We start from the raw sequence: 14,723 nt of genomic DNA on the forward strand, positions 1-14,723 counted from the left end.
TTTGGCCTCTAATTCTATGGCTTGTTGATCATTGTTATGAAGCATATGTTAGACAATGTAAAAATATCTATGGAGATATATGATATATGATTCGTGATGTCATGTATCATCAAATCTTGATGTATTCAAATGAAAATATTCAGTCATTACGATTGTTTATTTAGGAGGAAAAATTATTTCATTTGCATAAATAATAGGGAGACACTATCGTTGACATACACACCGACTGTGAAGGTTCATTTGATCATTGTTGGCCCGAAATCATCGTAGATGATGGTGATGGTTGATCCAAATTGTTGAGGTTCTTTCTAGACCACATTTGCATATTCCAAGCATAATTGTAACACAATGATTGGAAATATCTAATGATATTAGTTGTAATGTCCCAACAATCGTGTCAATTTTGTTGTCGAACTATGAAAGTAACTCGAGTATATAGTGATAGCTCTCAACATTGATTCCATTTTACTTCAAGCAATTAAGTTGAAGGAGGGACAATGTCCCTCCTTTATGGGTTCCTTAATTACTCCAAAAAAAAGTGAAGTACAAACATTCAAAGTTGAAATACTAGTATAAGAAGTCTATAAAAATAAAGTAAAGATAAATTTGTTGAAATGGATAAATAGCTTGATTGGTTGGAAGTTGTTTAAAATCCAGACTAAGGTGTTTAAATAGGAAACTATCTTACTTATCATATTATTGTAAGCTACATAAAATGTTCCCTCGTTCATTAAATTATGTGGTCCAAGGATGGAAATTTGGCCCATTCCTAATGGGTACCCATAAAAATATCCATGACGGATAGGGTAAAAATTTGCATAAATGGGTACGAGCATGAGCTCGGGTAATTACCCACTTAAATAAGCGGGTATGGGTGCGAGTATGAGCACCTTAGTACCCACCCTGCCTGGAATTCAGGTACAATCCAACTCAGATGTTCTATAAGGATGTCGAGACATCTGATCTGACATTGATAATTCAGGCAAGGTGTAACATACTGAAAAGATAAATAACACCAGAAATTGTTGACCCAGTTTGGAGCAACTCTCCTAATCTAGGGGCATACCAAGTCAGGAATAAAGTCCACTATCAGCAGTTTTAATTTATAGATCCTACAACCAACACCCTCGCTGATGATCTACTCACTTAATCACTACCCAATGACCCCTCTACCTAGATCCTCTCTAGATATGAAATATCTCCATCTCACTTCCAATCACCTCAGTGATGTTGTACAGTTTTTCAGTCCTAAGATCTGTAACAACGGCCTAATCACCAACATTCTGATCACACAGACAATCAATTTTGGAAGACACACTTCCATGATAATACCTAGCCAAGACTCTTGACTACGAACAATAACTTAGAGTTACTTCAAAGCTTCCTCCAAGAACAATACACCTCTTACCTACAGGCTTCGAGGTAGACACAACATCTCTTGCTTCACAACTTCGAGACAGACATGGTGATCTTTCCCACAAGCCGGGAGATTCACCTTTAACAACCCTAGAATTCTACATCTTGAATTTGTTACAAACTAGGTTACAAATCCTTATAATTATAGTCTAAACATAACATATACCCAACTGAATTTGGGCTTCTAATCGCAACTAATTTGCTGTTACAACTTAGTGGTAACTTCTGCTACAAACAAGGTCTTCAATCTTTAGTTTCCTAAAATATCTCCATGTTTAAAAACTATATAAAATTGTATATTCTTCAAATATTCTGACTTGATTCTTTTGACCTGTTATACATAAAATGCCTTTTATGATTGCATCATATCCGAGAGATATTCTGTAGTAGTTAAATCATAACAGATTCTAAATCTCTTCAGCTCAGGTGTGATGTTGTGACATCCCACATGACATCTTTTTCAGATGTTGAAATAGTTCAACATAGCATCTTCTAACATTCTATTTGGCCTTCTTGATGTACCTGTGCTTCTTAGCATATTTTACATCACATTATTGCTGTTATTGTTTGTTTTACAAAAAATAAGCCAACCCTAAAAACAGAGAACTTACAATGCCACATACCCGCACAATATTAATATTTATTTACTTTAATTTATATTTATATATATATTTTAATTTATATTATTATATTAAAATAAATATCTATCAATTTTCAAAAATACATTGATGTTAAACTATTACTACTCCGTCTCATATTATAAGCAAAATTCATTTTTTAGATTCATTGAATAATTAATGTATCTGGTCTATATATAGACCAGATACATTAATGATTCTAAGAACCTAAAAAGTGAAATTTTCTTATAATATGGGATAAAATGAGTATATATGTAACATAAGTGTCCGTTTATTTCATAATTCAACAATAAGTTTTTTGAAAATAGTTAATTGTTCTTAAAAACTTAAAATTATATTATATTTTGTAGTTGATATATTTATTTTTTATTAGAAATGTGGGGTAACGGGTACGGGTATGGGTACTTACATACCCATAGGGCACGAGTACGAGTGCTAAAATTGTTACCCAAGCGGGTATGCGCTCGGGCATGAGGATTTTTTCCAACCGCGAGTATGGGCTCGGGTACGAGGATTTTTTCCAACCGCAGATATGGGAATGGATACTATAGTACCCTACCCATACACTGACCATTGCCATCCCTATTAACATGGATATTGCACGATTCTCCCTTCAAATTGTAGGATACACAATGTCTCATGTTTGGATGTTGCTTTTTGTTCCTCAACATGTTCCACCAACCTTGCTACAGGTGCCCAATTCCCCCTTCTTATAGTTTCATGATTGTCATTTTCTTTGGTTAAGGTGTTGTAAATAAGAACAAGAGTATAAGTCTTGTAGTGTTATATTTGTAAAGTACATGGCTAGGAGTATAAGTCTTGTAGTGTTATATTTGTAAAGTACATGGCTAGGGTGATGACCATGAGCCGCCTCCTAAGAAGAGCGATGATTACAGCCCTCAGAGAGGTACCGCCTCACCCCTTAATATTTCCCTCTCACTAAGTTATAGGAAATGTGGGATAAGATATTTCTGGGGAAGAGAGAAGTCAGGGTCAACAACTGATCCATGTTCCTTTAGAAATAGGAATTCAACAGTACACCGTTGACTAGATAGGAGGTTACCTTTCCCAAGAAAACCCTAGGCCCAAACCTTTTATAAACACCTTTCCTCCATTAGGAGAAATGATGTATCTTAACTCATACAAATCTTACCACACTATTATTACCCATTAAAAGCATCACGTTACATACATAGCCTCTCATATCATGTGAGTAGATCCTCTTAATCTCCACCGAACATCACCATACATGAATTTTCGTTGCCGTGATCAAGCCCTAACCACCATACAACGTAATATACCTACTAAGATCTTTGAGTACCCATGTCCTTGTAGGGGTAACATGAACATATGTACTTTTTTTACCAATACAAAAACCAATTATCCATCCATAATGTTCTTTTGACTAAGTCAAGAGTCTTTAATACCAAATTAGATCTCATTAGACTTGAAAAATATCATATTAGAATTTTCTAGGTTGTGTTTATATTCATCAATTGTGCCTCAGCTAAAGGACCATTAGCTAACTTTAAAATCACATGTTTATCCTTCTCGCTTGACACTTTATTTATTTTTAAGTGTAAACAATATCAAAAGCATATTGCATCTTATCTTCTTGTGAATTAGTGTGCCTCCCTTAAGCAATCCTGAAGGTTGGGCACTTAGCTTTTTCTATTTAGTATCTTAGTTGTTAATATATATCATTTGAAATTAGATGATATATTATCATCAAAATCCCCCATATCAACGGTGAAGATCAAATGATGGCCTTTTCACCATCTATCACATTTCTTATCATTATATTAGTTGAATAATGCTGAATCATGGTGCCATTTTCATGAACAAAAACCCTGGTACAAATGCTAAAATCATGGCTTAAAATAGGAATCCTAGTTTTGAATATAAGAGAATCTTTTGCATAGTTCTGCAGAAAAGAAGTTGACGCTCCTTCATTATTAAAGTTCATTTTACTTTATTGTATGATTAATGTGTTATTTTCTTTAACCCTTTAATTATTTTTAATTGCATTATGTGTAGTTAAACATCCTTTTATGATATTGATGGGTGAGCACAATTGATATTTTAATTTATTACTCTTATGTTATTTAGCTAATGTCTATGATTATTAATTTTTTTATTAATTGATCAATAACAAATCAATTTATGATTTACTTTGTAAAACAAGATTGAAATTAACAAATGCATCTAACTAACCATCCTAGTTTTTCACCACCTAGGGATAAAAGTATATCCTTGAAACTCATATTTATATTAAATTTAAATGCTTAACCTTAAACTATAACTTAACAAGAGATTGATGAGTTTGTTTAAATTGTTAAAGGTTTAATTACCATGGAATAAAAATTAAATGATATTGGGAATGATTAATCACATGTGATAGTAACTTTAACTAGCAAGGTCAAACAAGAAGCACAAGGGGAGTCTAAGTCAAAGCCATCTCTGACAATCTTTTAATTATTAATTTTATAAATTTAACATTTTGTCATTGAAACTCCCAAACAATCCTAATAAACCTTTCAGCAATGCTATGTGTACATTAAAGTGTACACCTACACCGTATTGGTGTATGTACGGACGGAACCGTTCATGTATGGACGGTACTATTCACCGTCCGTACATGAACAGTGTAATATTATATTAATATTTTTTTTTACGTTTTTTATTTATTTTTTAAAATATTTTTTTAATATTTTTTAAAAAAATATTTGACAATACCTGCAGATTTACTTTCGGATTTACCTGCATTTGAAATTACCTGCGGATTTACCTAAATTTGTAGGTAAATTCGCAAGTAAATCCGCAGGTATTGTCAGATTCGCAGGTAAATCCGCAAGTAAATCCGCAGGTATTGTCAAATCCATAGGTAAATCCGCAAGTAAAATCTGCAGGTATTATCAAATCCGTAGGTAAATCCGGAAATAAATCCGCAGGTATTGCCAAATATTTTTTTAAAAAACATAAAAAAAATATTTTTAAAAAAAATAATATTTAAAAAAAATGTAAAAAAAAATTAATATAATATTGCACTGTTCATGTACGGACAGTGAATAGTACTGTCCGTACATGAACAGTACCGTTCGTACATACGGTGTAGGTGTACACTTTGGTGTACAAATAGCATTACCAGCAATGCTATGTGTACACTAAAGTGTACACCTACACCGTATTGGTGTATGTACGGACGGAACTGTTCATGTACGGACGGTACTATTCACCGTCCGTACATGAACAGTGTAATATTATATTAATATTTTTTTTTACGTTTTTTATTTATTTTTTAAAATATTTTTTTAATATTTTTTAAAAAAATATTTGACAATACCTGCAGATTTACTTTCGGATTTACCTGCATTTGAAATTACCTGCGGATTTACCTAAATTTGTAGGTAAATTCGCAAGTAAATCCGCAGGTATTGTCAGATTCGCAGGTAAATCCGCAAGTAAATCCGCAGGTATTGTCAAATCCATAGGTAAATCCGCAAGTAAAATCCGCAGGTATTATCAAATCCGTAGGTAAATCCGGAAATAAATCCGCAGGTATTGCCAAATATTTTTTTAAAAAACATAAAAAAAATATTTTAAAAAAAAATAATATTTAAAAAAAATGTAAAAAAAAATTAATATAATATTGCACTGTTCATGTACGGACGGTGAATAGTACTGTCCGTACATGAACAGTACCGTTCGTACATACGGTGTAGGTGTACACTTTAGTGTACAAATAGCATTATTGTAAACCTTTTTATTCAACGTGTATAATGTTAGATTCAATACTAGTTATAGTCTTCGTGCTCGATACTTAGTGGTATTTACCACAATATTACTTGCAACGTTCTTGTATACTTGTCAGATTATCATTAGTAACCTACGGGAAGAGGCGCCTTCTACCCACCCATTCAGGACATGACTTCCTATACAATGACATGTCGACAAGCTTAATTTTTATCCCAAAGATTTGCATGATTGTATTGACTATGAAGTTGGGATCCAACAACTATTTTTCAAGAGGTATAACTTATGCTGCAACTGAATGGTGCCATGCATTGTTTGGGAGGTTCGCAAACCTTGATGAAATTGACACCAAGGTGGGGTTCCTCCATTGCTTCCCTTGATTTTCCTGAACATTATTTCTCATAGGATTTCTGAATACCATAAAGGTGCATTACATTTGGCAAAGTGAATTTGTAATCCATGGTTGTTCACCAATATAACCAAGAATTGGTCTAAGTGTCGTCAAAGTCAAACCCTCTAGGGGTGCAATTGGTACATCAGTTTACATAAGATATTTTGTGGGATTAGTTGATAAATATGTGTAGCTTCTCCATGGTATCTAAATATAATAGTCCACAACTAATCTTTGGATTCTTAGTCTTTGGTACCTTTTGTATAAGAATCGTTTGAACCTAAGAAGATCATACTTCCACCACCATCGTTTGGTTTTGAATAAAAATTCTTATATAATCTTGATTTCCTTGAGCTACTGGTATGCTAGACATGAAAAAATTGTCACTATAATTTGATGGCTAGATCTCAAACTCTATATCGTGTTAGGTCTTATTATGAAACATACGTCTTACAATTCCAATAAGTTATTGAGAGACTTGGTACATAATTTCATGTATCCCATAGTTAAAATGTTGTCTGATAAAGGACATTGTCACTACATCTGGTTACTCAGGTGGATCACGCATCTTCAAAAGTAGTGCGTGGAGACACGTATCTTGATATTCCCATTGTTGGAAGAGGTCAATTAGCTTGTTGATAGTCTGGTCTCCTCAGTGATAATGGTGATGATTGATCCATGATTCTAAGAATCTTTCTAGGCCATATGTGCATACGAAAAGGATAGTCTTAAAATGGTGAATGCAATTTTCCAATGGTTCTGACCATATTATCGTACCGTGAATGCCAAATTTGTTGTTGAACTTGAATGTTAGTCGAGTAATAGACTAATAGCTCGCAATAATTATGCATTTTTCTTCAAGTGATTGTGCCAAGGGAGAAATGTTCTCTTTCAGTTGTGGATTTAACTACTCCAAAAAGCGTTAAGTAAGATGTGTGGAGATGTTGAAGTATTAAACTACGAAGTAGATAAAAATAATGTAAAGTAAAAGAGATAGATGGTAATGCATAAAATATCTTGATTTGATTAAATATGTTTTAAAGTTGTTAGAGTCCAATATTTATAAGCAAACATTAGTCCTATTGATCAAATCATGGGGATCTATATAGTTTAGTCTTACACGGTTATTTACACAGATAATGCATGAATCCTCTTTTGTAGGTGGTCGTGGCTCCCCACGTTCAACTCAATGCCTTCTATTTCACATCATGTTTCGTTAAGCTTATCCTTAATGCGTAACTTTGGTTAGTGGCGTTATCAATATGTAACATGATCACAATGCTCAATTGTTCAATTCTATTGCATTTTGATTGAGAGGGTGTTTGTTTGATGGATTCAAATAGGATTCCCGGAAATGCGAGGTTGGAAATCTTATATTTTCATGTTTGTTTGAAGGTTTAAGAAACTATTCTTAGGTACTTTTTATTCCTTGGAATAAAATTTACTCATGAAATTTGAAAGATTTATTCCCATGTTAATGGGTGGGAGTCCTACATTTCCATGGAAATAAAAAATAACCACCAATAACTACCTACTTATATATTACTTTTAACATTTTTATATTTATTTTTAAAATTTTTTAACTATAAATAAAATAAAATTTTAAAATATTCCTAGGAACCTTAATTACTTGCCAAACAAATTGATGGGAACTATTTTTCCAACAATAACATTCTTAAGAATAATATTTTCCGGATTGTAAATTTAATCCATCAAACAAACACACCATAAGTCTAAAGTCTTAACTACCATGATAAACTTCCCTAGATTTGATATAAATTTATCATACTCACATTTAGATATGTTTCTACTAGATAAATATAATTATTTCTGTGTAACCAATGATTAACACAATACCACTAGCCAATTAAAGGAGACCATTTTACATAGACTTGAGCCTATTTTGAATACATGTAAATCTACAATCAACACAAAAAAGTGATGTAAGGCATGTGTCAAAAAAAAAATGATGATGGAAGAGAGGCACTTGACATAATTAACATAGAAATATTTTGAATATGGAGAAAGTGTCCGACTTGGATTGTTTTTTCCTCTGTTTTCTGTTCAATATGTTTCCAGTTTTGCCCTTTCTTTTGCTTATATTTTTCACATATGCAAACAAACCTGCCACCAACAACATGGCACATACTACATTGGTAGTTGAAACTTGAAAACTCACAATTCCCATGAGGTGTATTTTGTTGACCAACAAACAAGTGTTGCTTGATTCGTCCTATTATAACACTAAATAAAATTAGTCAAAAAATAGAAGCACTCATTTCTATGACCAAAGAAAATACTACCAACATCCTTATCATAGAATAGAAGTAGTAATTATTATGTCACAATTAGCACACATTGGCTGCCATTTCATATAATATCGGTCAAACTCAATGTTCTTAATAAATTAATTAACAGTTAATCACCAATAATTTAATAATACTGCAAAAACGTCCACCAACCTTAGTAGCAATTTCCATTCAATCCCGGAGTCACAAAAAGTCTCCTATACGTCTTTTCAAAGTACACCATGTTTGCATTATACTGTACATACTTACCGGCTTGACCATTATTTTAAGGTCATCATTTTATTATTAAATTAAATTAATTCTCATTAAAATCATAAATATTAACCGGCTCAAAACAAGTAACATAATGTCAAATTTATACACGAATTAGAAAATATACATGAATTAAAAAATATTTATAATTCCTTATCATTTTATTATATATTTTATTTTTATTAATATAAATTTATTGTATGCTGATGTATTTTAGTGAATAAAATAAATCAATTATGTTTTAATTGAATTAAGTGAATTTAAGACACTAGTCTATGGTTGATCTTTGGTGACCACTTTATTTATATTTCTATAAGTAATCCCTAATTTAGCTCTTAAATCATTAATCATTACTTTTTTTATAAATAATTGTATTAATTTTTATTATAAAAAGAAAATGAATAATATTTTATAAAAAATAATGTAAGTAGTATATAGTGCAATAAAAATAATGAATTTTGTATCAAAAATTTAAATAAATTAAATATTTTGGAATATATTTTTATATAAATATTTGAAATGAATAGAACAAATTTTTATTTTTAATTTAAAAAATCACCATGGAAAAATTCATGCACACTAACAACAGCATCCCAACAGATAAATGTTTTTATAATATTTACGAAATATCATAAATATTAATTTTATTATTGTGATGGCTATTATAAACGAGTTTTATACTTTTATATCAAACAAATGGTCAATAAAGTAATGTAGAAACTCCATGATTCCCTATCCTTAGAAAATGAAGCATTATTATTTCACACGCATCTATATATACACACACAAACCACAAAGTGCAAAACATAGGAGGAAACAAACAAGTAACAACACAATACAAGGCACAAAAACAACAACATGGGTGAATCTAAGGAAATATGGTCAGCACCAATAACACCAAGAACAGGAAACTCATTGATGGGAACACCTATGGTAGCATCACCACCAGTTTCATGTCCACCTTCACAGCTTCACTCACCATCTCTCACAAGATCACCACTTCTTCAATCAGAAAATGGAGATGCACCACATCCTAGGAGCAAGACTCCAAAGACACCTAGAACTCCTAGAACACCAAGAATGTCTTTGACTCCAAGGTTTATTACTCCTCTGGCAAGTCCTATGAGGAAAGCTTTGAAACTAACAAAGCTTGACCCTCAAGATGCTTGGTTGCCAATCACTGAGTCTAGGAATGGTAACAAATATTATGCTGCTTTTCATACTCTTTGCTCTGGGGTTGGTATTCAAGCTCTTGTTCTTCCTGTTGCTTTCACTATTCTTGGTTGGTAAGTTTCATTTCATTATTCAATATTTTTTCTTTCAATTTTTGATTTTTTTAATGGATAAATAGTAATTGTTAGTTGTTAATTTAATCTTAATTATCTGGACTTCCTTTCTAAATTGAAGAAAAAACTATCAAAAATATTTTAAAGACAATAATTATGTTATTTGGATATTCAAGAGATTTTGTTCTATGGCTATAAAAAAGTATTCATAGTTTTACATGATAATAATTTTGTGAAATAAGGGGATGAGAGACTAGCGAAGGCTTTAGTTAGAGTTATTTATTGTGGAATAAAATATATTTAGAAATGGGCCACTTAAAACTTTATAGTAATACTTTTCTTAGAATTGTAATGATTTTAGACTAACATTCACAACTTAGTAACTTTTATTTTTGCATAAATTTTACCAAAACTAATTCCAATATATATTTTTTAATATTAATTTTATAGAAATTAAATTTTAGGATTAAAAACATTCTTGGTAATTAAAATAAGAACTAATATTAGACAAAATTTATAATTACTATTAAAAAAAATTAAACTCAACAATATTTTAAAAAGCTAAATTCATCTGTAATGGAAATGGTATAAACAGACTAACACAATATTTTTATTTTTTTATTATATTATTGTATAATGAAATGTACAAAAATAAAAATCCGGCAGCCTTAAATTAAAATAATAAACTAATATCTTATATTTATTTAAATGAAATCAGTTGAAATTCTTCTTCTCTATTTATTTTAAATATATATATTTAAGTAATTTACCAAAAACTCTTCATTCATTTTATTTTGAAAATTTTAATTGCTGACAAGATTATGTAACAAACTTATTTTTGGTAAATCCATGTTTCAAACTTATAAATGACACTGGCAAATCCATGTTAATGTCAAACTTATAAATGACAATACCAAAATCCATGTTAAAATAAAACCAATAAATTTATAAATAAAGTAATAAATTTCTTATACTATATTCATCATACTATTTGATACTTTTTTAATACATGTAACAAACTTTAGGTAAAATGGAAATTAATTTGCCATTGATGATTGCAGGGCATGGGGAATAATAGTTTTAACAATAGCATTCATATGGCAACTTTACACCTTATGGCTCCTCGTCCATCTTCACGAATCCGTCGAGAATGGCGTTCGTTACAGCCGTTACCTTCAACTCAGCTTCGCCACATTCGGTATAAATTTCTTTACCTCATTTCATCACACATAAAACAATTTCACAATCAAACAAAACATTGAAGTTTGCATGTTTTTTTTTTTTTTGCAGGTGAAAAACTGGGGAAACTACTAGCACTATTTCCAATATTATACCTATCAGCAGGAACATGCACCACAATTGTCATCATAGGAGGATCAACTGCTAGAACATTCTACCAAGTTGTATGTGGAGATTCATGCACTTCCAAACCTATGACTACTGTGGAATGGTACTTGGTTTTTACATGTGCAGCTGTGGTTTTGTCTCAGTTGCCAAACTTGAATTCCATTGCTGGAGTTTCCCTTATTGGAGCTGTCACTGCTGTTGGGTATTGTACCTCTATTTGGGCTGCTTCTGTGGCACAAGGTGCTTTACCAGGGGTGAACTATAATCCTGTGAGGGGGGAGAATAAAGTTGAAAATGTTTTTAGTGTGCTTAATGCTTTTGGTATCATTGCTTTTGCCTTTAGAGGTCACAATCTCATCCTTGAAATTCAGGTATGTGGTATGATTTTCTATTTCTCTTAACCTAATTAAATGTATTATGTTTAGAGTCTAAGTGATATCTGAACATGTGTTTATAAGTGGTGTTAATTATCAGCCTACAAACTGGGTTTGTAGGATGAGTTAGGCACAGTCACATTTTTTAACATGATATAAAATTGTCTGGTTTAAAATTCAGTGAATTATCCAGTCCTAAGCGTGAGAGAATGTGTTAAGAGTCTCACATTTGATATATAATATATGACACTGAACGAAACCGGTTTTTGTTGAATAATCCACCATTTTTTGAATTTGTAGTAATGAGATAGGTACATTTGTTATGTTGAAAATTTGATAAGAAATACTGCTTTCAAAGTAGTTGAAAAACTTCATTAAGATGTGCTGGGTCAAAGCACACAATATTGAACTATTTTTGTCTTTTACTTACACAATTTGAAGTTAGTTGATGACTTTTTCATTTTATATTAATGAGTTAGTCCACAATGATGTTTCAGAATAAGGAAAAATTTAGGATAAGTATTGAATATTAAGCATTGTCAATTTCACTCAATAAATAGATTGAGTTCTGACATAATTATGTTTACTAATCCAACTCACATTGAAATTACTAGTACAATCTAGATATTTATTTTTCAATAATGTTGAACTAAATTTTAGTTATTTGATTGGCTGTAATTCAATTAATAAACTAAATCAATCATGTAAAAAAAAAACACTTTTTCTTGTTAAATGATCAACTTATTCTTGAAGTGTTTTTTGTGATCTCATGAATTTTATAATTTGTTGCAGGCTACTATGCCTTCAAGTGAGAAGCATCCATCACATGTGCCCATGTGGAAAGGAGTAAAAGCTTCTTACACACTCATTGCTGTCTGCATATTTCCCTTAGCTATTGGTGGCTATTGGGCTTATGGACAACTGGTATGTATATATCTAATTTTAGTCGTAATGCACTGATAATATAATTTTACACCGTCAACTAATCAAAAATCATTAACTTAAAATGTACAGATTCCTTCAAATGGAGGAATGCTTACGGCCCTATACATGTACCATTCTAAAGACGTATCAAGATTCGTCCTAGGTTTAACCAGTTTTTTCGTGGTTGTGAACGGCTTGTGTTCGTTTCAAATATATGGCATGCCGGTTTTTGATGACATGGAATCGGCTTACACAATGAGAAAGAAGAAGCCATGTCCATGGTGGTTGCGCGTGATTTTCCGTGTCTTCTTTGGGTTTTTGAACTTCTTAATAGCAACGGCGATTCCGTTTTTGTCGAGTTTGGCTGGTTTGATCGGAGGAGTAGCATTGCCAGTGACATTGGCATATCCATGTTTCATGTGGCTCAAAGTAAAGAAGCCAAAGAAGTATAGTTGGATGTGGTATCTCAATTGGTTCTTGGGAACATTTGGTATGGGTCTAAGTGTGATATTGGTGACAGCTAGTATATATGTTATTGTTGATACCGGTATTAATGTGAGCTTTTTTGACCCTAAATAAGTCTCAAGCAAAGAGGAGAAGATTCACTATGGAACTTATATATATGAAGAAATTAGGAAGATTATAGTTGTCTTTTTAAAGTTTTGTCTTAGAATTTCAAAATTGTATAATCCAGTTTGTAGTTGTACCTTGTACACCTCCACACACCAAGCAGACTGGAAAAATGTATATCTAGCATAGTTGCATAACTGAAGCAGATATACTAGATTTTTTATTTATTTATCAAGTATATGAGTATAAGAAATTTGTTAAATCTGGTTTCATTTGTATAAATAAATTGAAATTTGAATGGAAACAATTAGGCTAAAATACATTTATAATATTGTCTAAAGTCTGATATGCACATTTCATCTTATGATTCTGATCACAAGACGACTCGATCGCATTTTACTATCTTCTTTCATTAAAAAGAACAAATTGTAAAAAGTGACAAGTTCAATATCTCTGTCTTTTAGTGAAAACAAATAGTCTCCAATTAATTAATATAGAACAAAACTCTAAATTTCAAATCTGTTTACTTTTGTTTGTTTGTATGCAAGTGTTTTTTTTGCATACATTCAGAAGCATCTTGAAAAGTTGTCTTTAAAACACTTGTGCATTAAAAAAAGAAAAATAATTTAGTGATTGAAGTTTGGAAGTCTTAACTTTGAAAAATGAATTAGAAATTGTATTCAACTTGTTCCTTATAAAGCGTCTTTAAGATTATTTTATATTTATTAGTATAATATAAAATTGAAAAAAAAAGTTGATTGCAACTAGGGACAATAAGGAAACACATACAACATTGTTCCATTAGAGGTCTAAAATTAGCTTCTTAAGAGCATCTTTAATGCCGGTAAGCTAACACAAAATAATAATTTTATAGTTATTTTATAGTTAGCTTGTTTATAGACAATCACCATGGTAGAAACATGATGTGGCGTCATATATAGTTTTGAATAATTTTGCATGCACTATAGAAGCAATGAGAACTAAACCTCATTTGTCATAAAAATAATAATTTTATATTATTGAAATAAAAAACAATTAATTCTTATATTTTAGATTTACTATTAAAAATAATTACAAATAAATAAATATAAATATGTGGGTCATCTTTGAGTTATTTATAAGCAATCACCATTAAAGTAAAAAATGAATAGATCAATTATAAATTCTTTAAATCCTATTTGATAATTTAGTCCCACAAAAAATAACTTATTATATCCCTTTTAATTCCGTATAATCAACTACCTAACTAATAATAAGACATGCTATCGAACACCCAAAAATATCTTTATTGCAAAATAAATTGCCCTTCAAAATACCCTTTTTTGTAATTTACTAATTCAAAGTTTTATTCCAACCAATCAAATTTCTCCATAGGTCCAAGTGGCACTCATTTTTTTTCTCCAAATTTTTCTTAGTACACACAATTATCCGGGTTAATCTATTGTCCGTTTAATCACGTTTTC

The 14,723-nt window shown here is 31.1% G+C and overlaps 1 protein-coding gene across 1 annotated transcript; it reads left to right on the forward strand.

Moving 5' to 3' along the window:
- Positions 1–9,537: 9,537 nt before the first annotated feature.
- On the forward strand, positions 9,538–13,361 carry LOC131651987 (lysine histidine transporter-like 8). The gene is made up of 5 exons (XM_058921742.1): positions 9,538–10,045; positions 11,107–11,243; positions 11,336–11,763; positions 12,559–12,690; positions 12,781–13,361. Exons 1-5 carry the CDS (start codon positions 9,618–9,620, stop codon positions 13,267–13,269), a joined length of 1,614 nt encoding a protein of 537 aa, XP_058777725.1. The 5' UTR covers positions 9,538–9,617; the 3' UTR covers positions 13,270–13,361.
- Positions 13,362–14,723: the final 1,362 nt, after the last annotated feature.

This window comes from Vicia villosa, linkage group LG2 (genome assembly GCF_029867415.1).
Source record: "Vicia villosa cultivar HV-30 ecotype Madison, WI linkage group LG2, Vvil1.0, whole genome shotgun sequence".
In the NCBI taxonomy this organism is placed as follows: domain Eukaryota; kingdom Viridiplantae; phylum Streptophyta; class Magnoliopsida; order Fabales; family Fabaceae; genus Vicia; species Vicia villosa.

Bases quoted from the DNA above. Each gene is read 5' to 3' on its own strand.
- LOC131651987 (XM_058921742.1), top strand. From the start codon at position 9,618: ATGGGTGAATCTAAGGAAATATGGTCAGCACCAATAACACCAAGAACA. The intron at 10,046-11,106 runs GTAAGTTTCATT...TGATGATTGCAG, and splicing joins GCTTTCACTATTCTTGGTTG to GGCATGGGGAATAATAGTTT. The intron at 11,764-12,558 runs GTATGTGGTATG...AATTTGTTGCAG, and splicing joins ATCTCATCCTTGAAATTCAG to GCTACTATGCCTTCAAGTGA.